At 38.3% G+C, this 13,234-nt stretch overlaps 1 protein-coding gene across 3 annotated transcripts in view; it reads left to right on the forward strand.

Annotated features, from left to right (window-relative positions):
- LOC107722067 (protein SMG7-like) overlaps positions 1-13,234 on the forward strand; it is a 22,733-nt gene that overhangs the window by 3,048 nt on the left and 6,451 nt on the right. For 2 of the 3 annotated variants that reach the window (XM_016530288.1, XM_016530290.1), the window contains exons 2-17: positions 5,723-5,754; positions 6,135-6,252; positions 6,345-6,477; positions 7,136-7,307; positions 7,477-7,548; positions 7,649-7,799; positions 7,901-8,036; positions 8,184-8,346; positions 8,730-8,886; positions 9,188-9,258; positions 9,346-9,406; positions 9,515-9,634; positions 10,023-10,440; positions 10,530-10,671; positions 10,773-11,146; positions 11,354-11,698. In XM_016530288.1, coding sequence (XP_016385774.1) covers positions 5,723-5,754; positions 6,135-6,252; positions 6,345-6,477; positions 7,136-7,307; positions 7,477-7,548; positions 7,649-7,799; positions 7,901-8,036; positions 8,184-8,346; positions 8,730-8,886; positions 9,188-9,258; positions 9,346-9,406; positions 9,515-9,634; positions 10,023-10,440; positions 10,530-10,671; positions 10,773-11,146; positions 11,354-11,698 — 2,665 coding nt within the window. The remainder of the gene's footprint in view (positions 1-5,722; positions 5,755-6,134; positions 6,253-6,344; positions 6,478-7,135; positions 7,308-7,476; positions 7,549-7,648; positions 7,800-7,900; positions 8,037-8,183; positions 8,347-8,729; positions 8,887-9,187; positions 9,259-9,345; positions 9,407-9,514; positions 9,635-10,022; positions 10,441-10,529; positions 10,672-10,772; positions 11,147-11,353; positions 11,699-13,234) is intronic. The other variant, XM_016530289.1, reaches the window with a different exon arrangement.

Genomic DNA, 13,234 nt, shown 5'->3' on the forward strand with positions numbered 1-13,234 from the left:
AAAAATGCTTCTACAAAAAAAAGTTTCATCTGCAGATATGACCTTGTTTAGAGGTCTGTGCCTTTGTGCATACGGACATCTGACTGCTGAGTAGTGATTGTGTTTTTCAGCAATAGTGTGCACCCTTAATTTACAGAGAAAAGAAGGTCTGGGAAAAATCTGTAGATGAAAGAATCTCCATACAAGTTCTTTGTGCATTTATCTTTTTTTGTACTTGTTTGCACTTTTTGTTAGAAAATGTTTATTTACTATTTATTCAGGTTTTTTAAGGTATCTAATATTTTGATACTTAATTTCCATGATCTAAATATTCTTAAAAATTAAAAGTTTGTTGTCATTTGGAAGTGTGTAGGCCTTCTTGCATTATTATGCTGTTACATTATGATTATATATTCAGTGGCATAAAATTGGTCTTTAAAATGACAATAATATCGCTTATCGCGATTATTTCTGGGGCAATATAGCGCACAACAAAAAGTTGTTATCGTGACAGGCCTACCACTGAATATATAATCATAATGTAACAGCATAGTAATGCAAGAAGATTTGTAGAAGCATTATTTAAATTTTAACTAGCACCTCATGACTACACCACATTATGTACGAGAAGCTGCAAAGACACAGGCACAAGTGGAATGTACAAAACATGGTGACATTAATTTTTAAGTAAATGTAATGGGCGATATATTGCGTCACCAAAAATGATTGAGGTCATGTACATATATTGCGCGATAAGTCGATATATTGATTATTGCGACAGGCCTACTTGTCAGTGAACAACGGCTCTGTGCAGTAAATGCTGCTCCATGTGAAAGCACGCAAGTGATGGAGATTTACCGCTGATTACAGAACCGGCTTTTTGTGCGCAGTCGCACTGGTGCGACCACCGCATTGTTCAACTCGCGCTGCCATTTCTGTCACATATGAGAGACAGCAAACGGCAAATAAAACAAGCGTAACAAAATCCCGCTACTCGTTTGAGCTGCGCAGCACGGTCCGTTCATCAGCTCGGACCGCAACGCAAACAAACTAGTCTGAGCTCAGAACAGCTTTACTCGGGAACCAAAGTTGATTTCGCAACACTGTTACAGCACAGCGCTGCAAGATCCAGTGAAAGCGTTTGAATTCGCCGCAGAATGAATAAAGATTGCTGCAAGATCTAGTGAGATGCGTTCAAATTCTGCACAGAAATCTCTATTATAAACAGATCAAACAGTGCTGACGCAGAAAACCAGAAGCAGTAACACGAACCATGGTGTTGTGGCAGAAATAGTCAAATGTTATTACATTATTCGTTTCAGGGTTTGTACAGCCTTTTGAGAGAGAAATTCAAGCAATTTTCAAAGACTTACAAGCATTTCACACAACTGTTTCCAGCACTTGAAAGCTCCAAAATGATCCAATTTGAATGTTATTTTCAATGGCATGACCAAAATTTACTGTGGTGAGCAAACACTTATGTAAAATTTAAAAATACATAAAATCACCATTATAACCTGTAGATGGCAGCAGAGGAGCAATTATTGGCTTAGTCATTCATTTATACTTTTTCCTCAATATTTAAAAATTCTAAAATAATTGTAAAATCACTAGGCTATTATAAAATATCAAATCATCAAGAAATCATATTTTGTCAGAGGTTTGCTCTTTTTTGTGTATGGAGTATCTTCAATTTGCGACTAAATCACACATAATCACTGAAGTTGTTGGTCAGTTCCATATAAGACTATAGAAGAATAATGGTACATTTAAAGGGGTCATATATGATCTTGCTAAAAAGAACATTATTTGGTGTAATGAAATGTGTTTATGCGGTTTAAGGTTAAAAAAACAGCATAGATAAATATAATTGAACAAAGATATAAATGAAATAAACAGTGCTTTATATTTTTCAGGTAAGTCTAGTATTCAGGTACAGAAATTGAATAATCAATTGTAAAATAACACTAATCTTCACTGTATAAATTAATGACAGAGAAAGCCTCAGGAACATTAAGCTGCTGTGAACCAATATACTGTTACACATCCATTTTCTTTCTCCCTTGTTTACCTTCACCTAAACCATAAGCAACTGTGTTTACAAGGATACTACAGAGACATGCGTTTTTACATAATTTCACGCGTATGTGTCATTTCAGGCACAAATAAACGCGGAAGTGAACGGAATTCGATGTTTACGACACGTGCATCTGCGTGGCTCTCACCGTATCTACACGGGACGCGAGCGGACGTGACAAAATACTATAGAACCCATTATAATCAGTGATGCTGTCTACACTGGATGTGGCGTGACATGACAAATCCCCGACAGTAAACTGCTGCCACGTTTTATTTATGACGAACTGACACAAAGTTCAAATGATTTGCAAAGGACGCTTTGTCGCGTCCAGTGTAGCTGTTGCGGCGTGGGGCGACTGTTGCGTCCGGTGTAGACACGTGTCTGTGTGTTCAAAGGAAACAGTGAGTATAAATATAACGATCAGTATACTAAACATTGCACATCCCGTGATGTGACTATCGCGGATGCGCACATCACGATATCAATGCTGAAACTATATATCGTGCAGCCCTACTACGCATCAATATTAGAGATGCACCGATTGCAATTTTCTTGGCTGATTCAGATTTCTGGTTTTTTTTGGAAGTGTGACCTGCCGATACCAATTTTTGCCAATTCCAATTTTCCTTCTAAGAACTATAATTGACAGCATATACAAACAAAAATCTATGCAAATTTCAATGCAAAAATTATTTACATAATAAAATAAATTATTAAACATTACAATTCCCCCAATCTGGACTAAGTTACAGATTGTCTCTCACTTAAACAACTCTCAAAATAACGTGCTCCGTGACTGTAAAGAGGAAGAAATAGTTAACTTTAAATGAGTTGCTGTATGTAACAAAACAGATGTCATTTCCCACTATGTTTATAAATGGTCATTTTTATAAGATTCATGTTTTACATATTTTTTTAAACGTACAAATAAATGTTGAAAAAATGCGATGATACTTTTAAATATGACTAAACCACCAGTAGGCGGCGGCAAATGTCTGTTTTAAAGGCACAATATGTAATTTTCGCCACTAGAGTGCGTGTATTCAAAATAAACAAAGAGGCAAAGGCGTAGTTTGATGACACCGTGACTGAGTGTGGAATCATGGGTGTTGTCGTCTTCATCCCCACAGCCGATGCAATCCGACGGGACTCGGGCAGAAATCATGTTCATTGAGTTTCCATGTTTTCTACAAAACAAAACCGGAAATCGAGGGTGTATGTCATCATTGGCAGGCGACACTATGGACACGGTCCGTGTCACTAGTTAAAATTGCTTATTTCTCTGGATTTAAAAATTTGTGGAAACATTTGGGATAATGTAAGTACACAAGCAAAATATATAACACTGTTCTTGTGGTTTTTGGATATTTTAATAAAAAAAATCTTACATATTGTGCCTTTAATGAGTGAGTCATTTATTCATTCATTCAACTGATTCATTCAAACAACTTATTCATTCAGAAACGAGGCAAGTGAATGTCCTTATGAATGGGCCACTGAATCATTGACTCACTCGATTTGTTCAAAAACGTGGATTCATTCAGTAACGAAACACCGCTGTGTGTTGCTCGGAGACTTTGTGTGTGCTGTCTCTCTCACACACTCTCTCAGGCTGTGCAAGCCTCATCTGGCATGACATAAATACATTATCAGCCGCCGTTTACACTGAATGCAATTTAAATTAGAATCATTCTCACGCGAAACGACATATTTACACGCGACTGTGAGTGTGCGCGTGGCTGTGACGTCATTGCCGGTGCCGCTGGCAATAAAAGGATCGGCTCAGAATCGGCAAGACGTGACATGCTAAAAATCGTCCGATTCCGATCACTGGCCGGTTAATCGGTGCATCTCTAGTTTCTAGCAATATACAAAATACATGGCAAAAATCAGAACTACTGTGGCTGCATTAAAAAACACCCTTACTGTTGAGCCTTGCAATTTAATTTACTGATTTTGTTAGGTGGGAAATGTCCTTTCGAGATACCGACTGAAAAGGCCTTGACAAAGGTAAAGCTGTCAGTTACATATTATCTAGGATAAAAATCTGATGTAATATTAAAGCTATTGGCATGAGTGCATCACAACAACTATTTCACATTGTCTTCCAAAAAAGAGGAGCAGCTAAGATCTGGCATGGTTTTTGCACCACACAAAGCTCCTTTTACACCATTCCCACAATGCACGTCAATCGGTGCATTTCTAATCAATATCTCTTCCCTTTGTGCTTTGAACTTTTCTATGCGGAGCGCTGTGCCTCCGTGCTGCCTTAAGCACATCATTCTGCGCACGGGATGCACATAAGCGCTTTGTGCGGCTCTGTATTTGAGTATTGCGTATTATAATACTTTTGCACAAAAGTCTTTTTTTAATAATAGATTATTAATAGTCTTTCTTGTTCTGTCCTATCTCATATGTTGCTGCTTTCATTATTGTGCTATACGTTTAAAAGAAATATCTTTTAATTTTATAGTATATATTTATATATAAATATATTTACTTGTTTTTCATGAATGTATTTTACAACAATACAAAGAGCAATGTGTAACATTTGACCAGATTTAGTCCTACACTTATTAACTTTTATTTGTTCCCCACTAAATATGATGTTTCGCTAAATGTTTAGTTTATAAAATTGTGCACCCATTATTTTTCTAGAGTAACTTTTGCTGCTGAATTATCCACTAACCTAGTTTATAATGGTATTTTTGTCATAGATTATGATGATATATTTTTTCATTTGTTATTTTTCATTAAAATGAAGTTGCCTGTATTTAGCAGATTGTGTTTAACACACATAAGAGTGATGATCAGGTCAACACACAGAAGTATAGAAATTCGACATTGATTTAAAAAAAACTGTGCTGGTATCGGGTTGGTATCGGCAGATACTCAGAATTTTCGGTATTGTATCAGATCGGTTCTAAAAGAATGGTATCGTTGCATCCCTAATGAAAATATAAAAGTTACATTAAATAATACATTTTAAATAATTTTGAAGCATTGAAAATGTTGGCAGGGCAAATAAATAAATAAATGCAACCCTGGCACACAAAACTTCTGAAAGCTGAATGAATAAGCTTTCCATTGATGTATGGTTTATTAGGATCGGACAATATTTGGCTGAGATACAACTATTTGAAAATCTGGAATCTGAGAGTGCAAAAAAAATCTAAATATTGAGAAAATCGCCTTTAAAGTTGTCCAAATGAAGTCTTTAGCAATGCATATTACTAATCAAAAATGAAGTTTTGATGCATTTACGGTAGGAAATTTGCAAAATATCTTCATGGAACATCATCTTTTACTTAATATCCTAATGATTTTTGGCATAAAAGAAAAATCGATAATATGTAATTGTGTATATGTAATGTAATCATACATACATACTGACCACTAAAATATCCAACAAGATATTATTATGATTGGCAATATGTTTTTGTTAATTAAACCAATGACATTGCCTTAAATTTGCTGTCTGTCATCACTTGAACTATGTGCTTGACCAATAAAAAATTAGATACAAAATGTTCTCGAGTTTGAGAATATATAAGAATGAAGCCCCTGAACTGCAATGCTGTCTTGTTATTTCCAGAAATGTGTTCACCAGATTCTCACTTCAATCATCTCCTCATTAACATATTCATTTCTTGTTTTGAGCAGGCAGGCAGAGGCCCTGAAGGCTGACATGACAGGTATGTGCTAGTTTATAGTCTATTTTATTAGGACTTTAAACATTTGTCAATGTCTTTTACTCTCTTAGCATGGTATTTTGAAGTGTTTATCTAATGTGTCATCTTTAAAATATTAATATTATAACTGCAATGGTTAAAAGTTGCACATATTATTAGAATTATTGATCTGATGTATTAGCTTGTTTGGAGTCTACTGCTGTATTTCGTTTTTGTCATCTTATCCCTGACACTCTGGTAACCATGGCATTGAATGTGGTTACTAAGACGTGCAGATCTTTCTCCAAATGAACAGAAAGGCGCTGTTAGACACAGTTAGTCACATTATACAGTGCGGCTGCAGCATTAGCTGTTTAACATGTTCCACTCCTTGTGTCATGCAGATTCAAAGCTTGGTGCCGCGGAGGTCTGGACATCACGGCAGGCTCTTCAGGACTTGTACCAGAAAATGCTGGTTACGGACCTGGAGTACGCCCTGGACAAGAAAGTGGAACAAGATCTGTAAGAATACCAATAATAATTCTTTGTATAACTGACATGCATCTGATTTTGTTGAAAATATCTGGTTGACACTGATCTCGCTTTTGTTTCAGCTGGAACCATGCTTTTAAGAATCAAATAACCACACTACAGAGTCAAGCTAAGAACAGGGCCAACCCCAATCGAAGTGAAGTACAGGCCAATCTCTCCCTGTTTCTTGAGGCAGCTAGTGGATTCTACACACAAGTAAGCTTCGTTATTGTACAGTGCTCATTGTTAAGCAGATTGTGGCTGAAACGACCACAGACAAGCTTGATGTCACATGACCAATTGTTATGCCAGTCTGCTGTTCTTTGTTGAGGTAGGGCCCTATGAAATCTGTCTTATTTTTCCCCAAATTCCTTTTTTTTTTTTCATAAATTTTTCTGGATTCAGTATTTTTCCCGTTTTAATTTTTCTAGACTCTTTTTTTTTTTTAAGGGTTAAATTACATTTTATTAATCAAAAAGCATGTCTAGCTAATTGAAGTCATGAAACTTACAATATTAAACAGCAACATATTAAAGGTTTACGAGCTTCAGTATGTGTGTAGTAAATGAAACTGCACCATTCTTTCACACAGAGGAATGCAGAACATGCAGGATTCATATTTGAATGTTTTTTTGCAGCTTAATATTCACAGACACTAGTCTGTATCGTGTTTTGGAGCGAATATTTAAGTGTACTGACATACTTTTGATGTAGTCATCCAAAAGCATGACATTCCACGTTATACAGTAAATTCCGGTTTTATGACTGCATTATCCGCATTTTCTGCATCATGGAAATCATAGGGCCCTGTTGAGGGCAGAGCTGTAGTGCCTTTTTGTTATATAAAAAAAAAAATCGCTTTTTGGATCCTCAGCTGTTGCAGGAGCTGTGCACGGTGTTTAATGTGGACTTGCCTTGCCGTGTGAAATCATCTCAGCTTGGCATCATCAGCAATAAACAGAGCAGCACCAGCGCCATAGTGAAGCCCCAACCCAGCTCCTGTTCCTACATCTGCCAGCACTGTCTTGTTCATCTTGGAGATATTGGTGAGCTCACTCAGGACATATTGCTTTTTTTGTAGCTAGTTTGTGGAGAACACCAGCAGACCGTTTTGCTGCTTTTATGAATATGAAATATTTAGAAGCATAGAAATTGATAATAGTGCTATGCATGGGAGGGTTTAATTGGTTGTGGTTTATTTTTCGCAATCCACAGCACGTTATCGGAACCAAACCAGCCAGGCTGAGTCGTACTATAGACATGCAGCTCAACTTGTTCCCTCAAATGGTTGGTATCTGTTTGTTTTCACATTCTCAAGCACACCACTGACATTTGAATATATAAAACAAATGAATTCAAAAATTAAATCTTCCCCCTCTGCTTTCAGGTCAACCTTACAATCAACTGGCCATCCTGGCTTCCTCCAAAGGAGACCACCTCACAACAATCTTCTACTATTGCAGGAGCATTGCTGTCAAATTCCCCTTTCCCGCTGCCTCCACCAACCTACAGAAAGCTCTTTCTAAGGCCCTTGAGAGGTCAGAATATTTACATTTATAATATCATAATATTTTGCTCACATTATCATATGCAAATATGAAACCAGTGCTTAATTCTCCTATGTCTCTTTAACCCACAGCCGTGATGAGGTCAAAACAAAATGGAGCGTGTCTGATTTTATTAAGGCCTTCATCAAGTTCCACGGCCATGTTTATCTCTGCAAAAGCTTGGATAAGTTGAACACCCTGAGAGAGAAATTAGAGGAGCAGTTCCAGGTAAGTCCAACACCACCAGCTGTAGCACTTCATGTCATTTTTCCCCATTAACTTAAGGTGGCAGTTATTCGACAAATTTCTGTCTCATTAGTCTTTCTTAGTTTGAATTTGCATGCTCATTATTCTCCTTACTAATTCACTCCACAGAGGCTGATTCTGCAGAAAGCCTTCAGTTCCCAGCAGCTGGTCCATATCACAGTGATAAACCTGTTTGAACTGCACCACCTCCGAGACTTCAGCAGTGAGGCAGATGAGCACAGCTACAGCTCAGACGAGCAGATCAGTTGGATCCAACTCCTCGGCCTCTTCAGTATGTCATTCTTATCATGCTGCTCTTAACCCATGTCTCACGGTCTTAATAAATCCTGGGTTAAGCACACTTCAGGATTCGGTGCTCAAGCTCAAGAAACATTTCATATTATTATCAATGTTGAAAACAGTTGCGCTGCTTAATATTGATGCAGTTTATTTCAAAATTTTTATGAATACAAAATTCAAAACACAAGCATTTATTTTAAATATAAATCTTAATGACAATTTCTAACTGCAGCCTTAAAACTTATTTGAGACTATTGAAGAAAATCTAAATTATAATCTAATTTTCTAAAATTTGTAAAATGTGGTGATAGATCCTCCAAATAAAACATGTAACCCTAGTTTGTGCAATGTTGTAATGTAATTGTCTTTTCCTAGTGTCTTTCCTGGGCGTGATGCTAAGCCGAGCTTTACTCAATAAGAACCGAGAGGAGATCATGGGAGAGTGCCCTCTTCCTGCCATCAAAGCGTCTCTGGATTGGCTGAGGCTTCGACCGAGTGCGTTTAATGAAAGTGCCATGGACAAGCGACAGTAGTAAGAAAGGCTTTCTCTTTTCCTTCCACCATAGTACTGAACACTATTTGTATATGTAGGTTTCATTTCAGTTTCAAAACTGAAGCTAGTTGATTTAGCATTTTAATATGTTTGTATTTGATGGGGAACTTGTGGTAGTTTCTTAAAAGCCTAAATCTCTTTAATCCACAATTTGCATAATCCCAGCAACAATACCCACAATCCATCACACGACATGTCTGTTTTTGACTTATAAAATGATTCTGCCTGAGCCAAGATTTTGAGGTATATGTTAAAATGACACCTCTTTGGCATCTCACAGCATCTGGCCATGGCTGGTGTCCATTCTGAACAGCTTTCAGCCAAAGGAGGAGGATGTGTCAAATGCGTCAGGTAGCGAGCACTCCATCACTGCATGCTTTTTGCTCATGAACGTTTCTTTTCTTTTTTTTTTAATGGCCATGATTGTTTGTTTTACAGTGATTCCACTGCCCGAGGAGTTTGAACTGCAAGGGTTTCTGGCCCTTCGGCCTGCTCTGCGGTAATTCTCCATGATTAATTAATTGCTGTTCTTGTTTTAACTCTTTTTCACACACATGACTATTTTAGCTGTATCTGTTCTCTGAAGCCTGTTATTCAATGATTTCAGAATGCTAGACTTCTCTAAAGGGCATCAGGGTATGGTGGTTGGCAAAGAGAGCTTGCTAATTCATGCCCGACACCAGAGACTCATCAGCCTGGGCAAGTGGGTGGCTGACAACCAACCGCAGTGAGTCGTTCTTTCATTTTCATTTCATTCTTTATTGGACTTTCTTGGACTTTCCTGAAGTATGTCACCTTAATAATTCCTCCCAGCTGTAAAATATGCTTTAAAAAGTAACCCATTTATAATTTTTTTTTCCTTTTTCTTTTTCCTTTTGTTTTATTTGCTTAGCTCTTTTTCCCTTTTATTTTTTTGTTTTGTTTTTCTGCTTTAATTAGCTTTTTTTTTTTTTTACTATTCTTGACATAACTTTTCCTGTAATGTTCCTTTTTCTTTTGTTGCTTTGTATTTTGTTTTCTTCTTTTTCTTTTCTTAGCTTATCACATCTATTTGAAATTTTTTTTCCTCAGGTTTTCGTGTGCACAAACTTAATTTTTACTTTTGGCACCAACAGGTTGATCCAGTGTCGCATAAGTGATGGCCTTCTGCTCTTCATCACTGATATCCCTGAGATGGTGGTGGAAGAGCCACATGAAAAAGACACACCTGTCCTCCAGGAGTCATCTAATGGTGAGCAGACGCCTAACGACAGCACACAGGGCCTGAAGTCGGTCCTCTCGGCCGGAAAGAACCAGAACAGCGGGCTGGATGGCAGCGAGAGACCTGTGGTCACCTTCAAAGAGAACATCAAACCTCAAGAGCAGAGTAGAGAACAGAACCGGAACCAGCACCAGAGGGATGCAGGGAAGGACAGAGCTGGATTTAATAAAGGAAATGGAATACAAGGGAAGATCGAACAGAAGAAAGAGGGCAAGAGAAAGAGCGAGGTGAAGAAAAACATTCATGATAAAACAGCGGATGCTGGGAAACAGGTGAGGCTTGCACAAGAAACTCTCATTTTGCTGTAGCTCTTTTTCAAATGTGTAAACTCCTCCTCATCTCCTCTTTGATTTGCTGCAAGGTGAAGACTCCGACTGAGATGAAGAAGACTCCAGTGTCTGAGGCGAGGAAGACTCCAGTCACACAGACTCAAACCACATGCTCTTCACAGTTTATCCCAATCCACCACCCAGGAGCTTTCCCCCCTCTGCCCAGCAGACCAGGTACCCTCAGACACTTTCCTGCATGCCACACCTGAACATTATTAACACATGCTGTTCAGTCAGTGCTCACTTCCAATTTTTTTGTGCTTTTCCTCCTTCAGGTTTCCCCCCGCCGGCATACGTGATCCCTCCTCCCGTGGCGTTCTCCATGAGCCCGGGGTTTACCTTCTCCACAGGTGTATCCGTACCTGCACCCTTCCTCCAGACTGCTTCCCACCCTCCATCTGCCAACCCAGTGCAGACAGGGAAACCCTCACACATTCCCTACAGCCAGCAGAGGCCCTCAGGCCCTGGAGCCCTAAACCATGGCCCTCCACAGCCTCAGCAGACACAGCCTCCCCCTCCACAGCCATCTCAACAGGCCTTGCAACAATCTGTACAGCTTCATGTACAGCAACAACAACAGCAACAGTCGCCCACAAAGCAGAGCTCTCAGCTTGGAAAAAGTCCGCCACATCATCACAGCATGCAACAGGTAATATGACTCTTTTATTTTAAGCAAGGTGTATTACACAAATAAAGTAACCATGCCATTTTTGTTTCGGCTTATTATGCCCATTTCCTTGGCTCTTGTGGTGCTGAGGTTCAGTCTGATTACCATGGAGACTACTTAGAAACTTGGATGTTGCTGACCTTGTTGGGTAATCTCTCTATTTTCTCCATTTTTATTTTGTCCTTGCAGTCTTACATGCTGTTGGCTGAACAGTCTGGTCAAATGTGGAACCAGCACCAAACTCAGCCCACCATGCAGAAAATGCCCATGCAGATGCCAGTCAAACAGCCTTTCTTCATGCCCACCCAAGACCCAATGAAACTCTTTGAACACCCCATGAGCATGCAGCCCCCTCAGCCCAGCATGGACAAGAAGATGAAGTTTCCGGAGGTCAAAATGCAAGATTTCTATTGGGAGCCTTCATACCACATGGGAGGAGAGGGCAGGAGCGGAATGGGGGACAGAATGGGCAAACGTCAGCCTGGAGTCTTCTGCCCCGATCAGGAGAACATGCCCAGAGGCCCTCCATACGAAGTTAGCATTCTTTGTCTTCTCTGTTTAGACAGTTGTAGTATGTTAAAAACTTTCAGATTAAGAAATGAGTGTCAGGCTTAATATAATGTAATAAGAGCATACTATCCTGTTACTCTGTATTTAGTATGCATATTGTGCATAGAAAATGTGAAATAACAATAGAAACATTAATATTTTATAAATATTTCAGTTAATATTCATTCATTCATTCATTCATTTGTTTATTTGCAATAACTACCATTCAAAAGTATAAGGTTGGTAAGATTTTCTATTTTTTTTTTTTTGTTATGTTTTTGAAAGAAGTCCCTCATGGTCTCCAAGGCTGCAATTATTTGATCAATACAGTAAAAACACTAATATTGTGAAAACGGAAGTGACAGATCATTTCTTCAGTGTTGTGATGCACATCTGAGTGTAACGGATCATCGGAAAAGACAAAATGTAGGCTGGGAACTTGGTTCTATGGACTGACTGTGGATTGGATTTTGGGATGTGGCCATTGCACTCATAAGTTGAGGCAGATGAAAATGATCATGCAAGGGCAGGGTTTATGCAGACTGAATGAGTGATGCATTTAGGAAGTAGACAGGTTGAATTTTAATTTTTTGACAAGTAAAATAACTGTTTTCTATTTTAATATATATTAAGATGTAATTTATTTCTGTGATGGCAAAGATTGATTTTCAGCTGCCATTCCTCCAGTCTTCAGTATCACATATTCCTTCAGACATCGTTTAATATGCTGATTTGTTGCTCAAGAAATATTTCTTAGCAATGTTAAAAACAGTTGTGCTGCTTAATGTTTTTGTAGAAACCGTAATTGCATAATGCAGTTAAATGCAATACTTTATTTCAGACTGCCAGATGTTAAGACATTTTAAACAAATTTGGATTTAAAATATTTTTATTTCCAAATTAATTACTTTCATCATTCATGAATTTAAAACATACACCATGAGTTCAAGCATGCAATACAGTTCATAAATGTTTTAAACATTTATTGTTTCATAATGTTCACATTATTTATTAATAGTGTACTGCTTGGTGCAGTAAGCAAGCATTCTTTTCCGAACAGTCCTTATTCTCAGTCAATTCCTTGCACATGCTTTTGGTTTCTCCAGGCTTAACATCTGTACATCTGTTATAACTCTATGACTATCATGGGTTTCCGGAATAAGCTGGGTATCATTTGCAGTCACGTTTGGTTTTATTGAAACTTGATCTCAGCGGTTGTTGAGATGTGCATGCTTTCTAATTTTTCATCTCTTCTTTCACGTTTCCACCTTTAACTGCCATGAAGTATTCTGTGATGTGTTGTTTGAAACACTAATTTACATTTGAGTAAGTCAAACAACTTCATCATAGGTCGTGAACAGAAGTCAGGTTGAGAATCACACTGATCTTCACAGGCTGCTGTTTTTCTCTCAGATAGCTATGAGAGGCTGCTTCCTATTTTCTTACATCCTGTTTCTCTCATCCCTTTTTCCTCCCTCCCTCCCTCCCTCTCTCTCTCTCTCTCTCTCCCCTTCCTTCCCC

Source organism: Sinocyclocheilus rhinocerous, unplaced genomic scaffold (assembly GCF_001515625.1).
Source record: "Sinocyclocheilus rhinocerous isolate Xijiao unplaced genomic scaffold, SAMN03320098_v1.1 scaffold484, whole genome shotgun sequence".
Lineage (NCBI taxonomy): Eukaryota > Metazoa > Chordata > Actinopteri > Cypriniformes > Cyprinidae > Sinocyclocheilus > Sinocyclocheilus rhinocerous.